This window comes from Sardina pilchardus, chromosome 8 (assembly GCF_963854185.1).
Source record: "Sardina pilchardus chromosome 8, fSarPil1.1, whole genome shotgun sequence".
Lineage (NCBI taxonomy): Eukaryota > Metazoa > Chordata > Actinopteri > Clupeiformes > Clupeidae > Sardina > Sardina pilchardus.
In genome coordinates this window covers 147,501-150,000 of record NC_085001.1, presented here as the reverse complement: position 1 = coordinate 150,000, position 2,500 = coordinate 147,501, and the positions used below count along the sequence as shown (strand labels likewise).

General features: G+C 46.2%; 1 protein-coding gene across 1 annotated transcript in view; it reads right to left on the bottom strand.

Moving 5' to 3' along the window:
- The window catches only part of dtx1 (deltex 1, E3 ubiquitin ligase), a 45,940-nt gene that overhangs the window by 9,859 nt on the left and 33,581 nt on the right, over nt 1–2,500 (bottom strand). The window contains exons 6-7 of the mRNA XM_062542247.1: nt 2,127–2,285; nt 1,162–1,323 (exon numbers count right to left, since the gene is read on the bottom strand). Coding sequence (XP_062398231.1) covers nt 1,162–1,323; nt 2,127–2,285 — 321 coding nt within the window. The remainder of the gene's footprint in view (nt 1–1,161; nt 1,324–2,126; nt 2,286–2,500) is intronic.

Sequence of the window (2,500 nt, the reverse complement as noted above, 5' to 3'; positions counted from 1 at the left end):
TACTACAATCTAGGCTATATTACTCACAATACTACTACAACCTAGGCTATCTTACTCATAATGCTACTACAATCTAGGCTATCTAACAATACTACTACAACCTAGGCTATCTTACTCATAATGCTACTGCAATCTAGGCTATCTAACAATACTACTACAACCTAGGCTATCTTACTCATAATGCTACTGCAATCTAGGCTATCTAACAATACTACTACAATCTAGGCTCTTATCTTATTCACAGTAGGTTACAGTAGGACTAGGGCAACTCAATAACCTGCATGCTTATGAGATATAGATGTACATAGGAGTCATTGATCAAGAGCTCTGTAAGAGCAGTATTAGTGTGACTCACTACACACTACACCCTACACACACTACGCACCCTATACACACACACTACACACCCTACACACACTACACACACTACCCACACACACACACTACACACACACTACACCCTACACACACTACACACCCTACACACACACTACACACCCTACACACACTACACACACTACTCACCCTACACACACTATACACACTACTCACCCTACACACACTACACACACACACACACACTACACACACACTACACACACACTACACACACACTACACTCACCCTACACACACTACACACATTACTCACCCTACACACACTACACACCCTACACACACTACACACACACACACACACACACACTACACACTACACACACACACACACACACTACTCACCCTACACACACTACACAAATTACTCACCCTACACACACTACACACCCTACACACACTACACACACTAGACACACTACACACACACACACTACACACACTAGACACACTACACACTACACACACTACACACACACTACACTCACCCTACACACACTACACACATTACTCACCCTACACACACTACACACCCTACACACACTACACACACACACACACACACACACTACACACTACACACACACTACACACACTAGACACACTACACACACTACTCACCCTACACACACTACACACGCTACACACACTACATACACTAGACACACTACACACACTACTCACATTACTCACATTACTCACCCTACACACACTACACGAACTACACGCACAGACACACTACACACACTAGACACACTAGACACACCTGAATGCCTGCAGGGATGTCGTAAACGATGCGTATGGTCTTGACCTCGGCGTATCCAGGAAGGGAGTGAGGGATGACGTGGTACTCCATCTTTCCGGGGGGCTGCGTGCCCGTCTTCTCCCCGTATATGGCCTTGCATGTGGGGCACTGCAGACTGCCGTCCTGGGGCAGAGAGACATCAATATCAATATCAATACCTGGGGTTAGGGTTAAAATACAGTTGTACATGAAACATTAATACTCGCTAGCCCTTATTAGCCGCTAGCACTTATTATCCGTTAGCCCTTATTAGCAGGCTGCTGCTGCTTCACCTTGTTGCCGTTGTTGTACATGAAACATTAATACTCGCTAGCCCTTATTAGCCGCTAGCACTTATTATCCGTTAGCCCTTATTAGCAGGCTGCTGCTGCTTCACCTTGTTGCCGTTGTTGTACATGGAACATTAATAGTCGCTAGCCCTTATTAGCCGCTAGCCCTTATTAGCAGGCTGCTGCTGCATCACCTTGTTGCAGTTGTTGTACATGGGACATTATTAGCCGCTAGCCCTTATTAGCAGGCTGCTGCTGCCTCACCTTGTTGCAGTTGTTGTACATGGACCATTATCAGCCGTTAGTCCTTATTAGCTGCTAGCACTTATTAGCCGCTAGCCCTTATTAGCAGGCTGCTGCTGCCTCACCTTGTTGCAGTTGTTGTACATGGAACATTATTAGCTGCTAGCCCTTATTAGCCGCTAGCCCTTATTAGCAGGCTGCTGCTGCATCACCTTGTTGCAGTTGTTGTACATGGGACATTATTAGCTGCTAGCCCTTATTAGCAGGCTGCTGCTGCCTCACCTTGTTGCCGTTGTTGTACATGGAAGATTATTAGCCGCTAGCCTGTATTAGCAGGCTGCTGCTGCGTCACCTTTGCCCAAGGCGAATTTCTCCACCTAGGTGACAATAAAGGCTCATCGTATCTTATCTCACCTTGTTGCCGTTGTTGTACATGGCCACCAGGCAGAGCAGATGGTACAGGTGGCCGCACTTGCCAAGCTTGCCCACCAGCTCTGGCTTGATGCCCTTCTGGCTCAGCAGGCCCTCGTAGCCGGACGCCGTGACTAGCCGCTCCATGCAGATGGTGCAGTCCTACAAATAATGAAACCAGTCTTAGTCACTATCACCCTCATCATCCTCAATCATTTATTACAATCTTTTCAGTTCATTAGCATAAACAGCACAGCTTTGGAAAGTGCTGACACAAGCAAAATAACATGTTTTGTCTACGTGAGCTTACTGAGACATATCATGAGTCATGCATGTCATAATCATTTGCATCAGCAGTGCTTTATCAGCCTAATGAA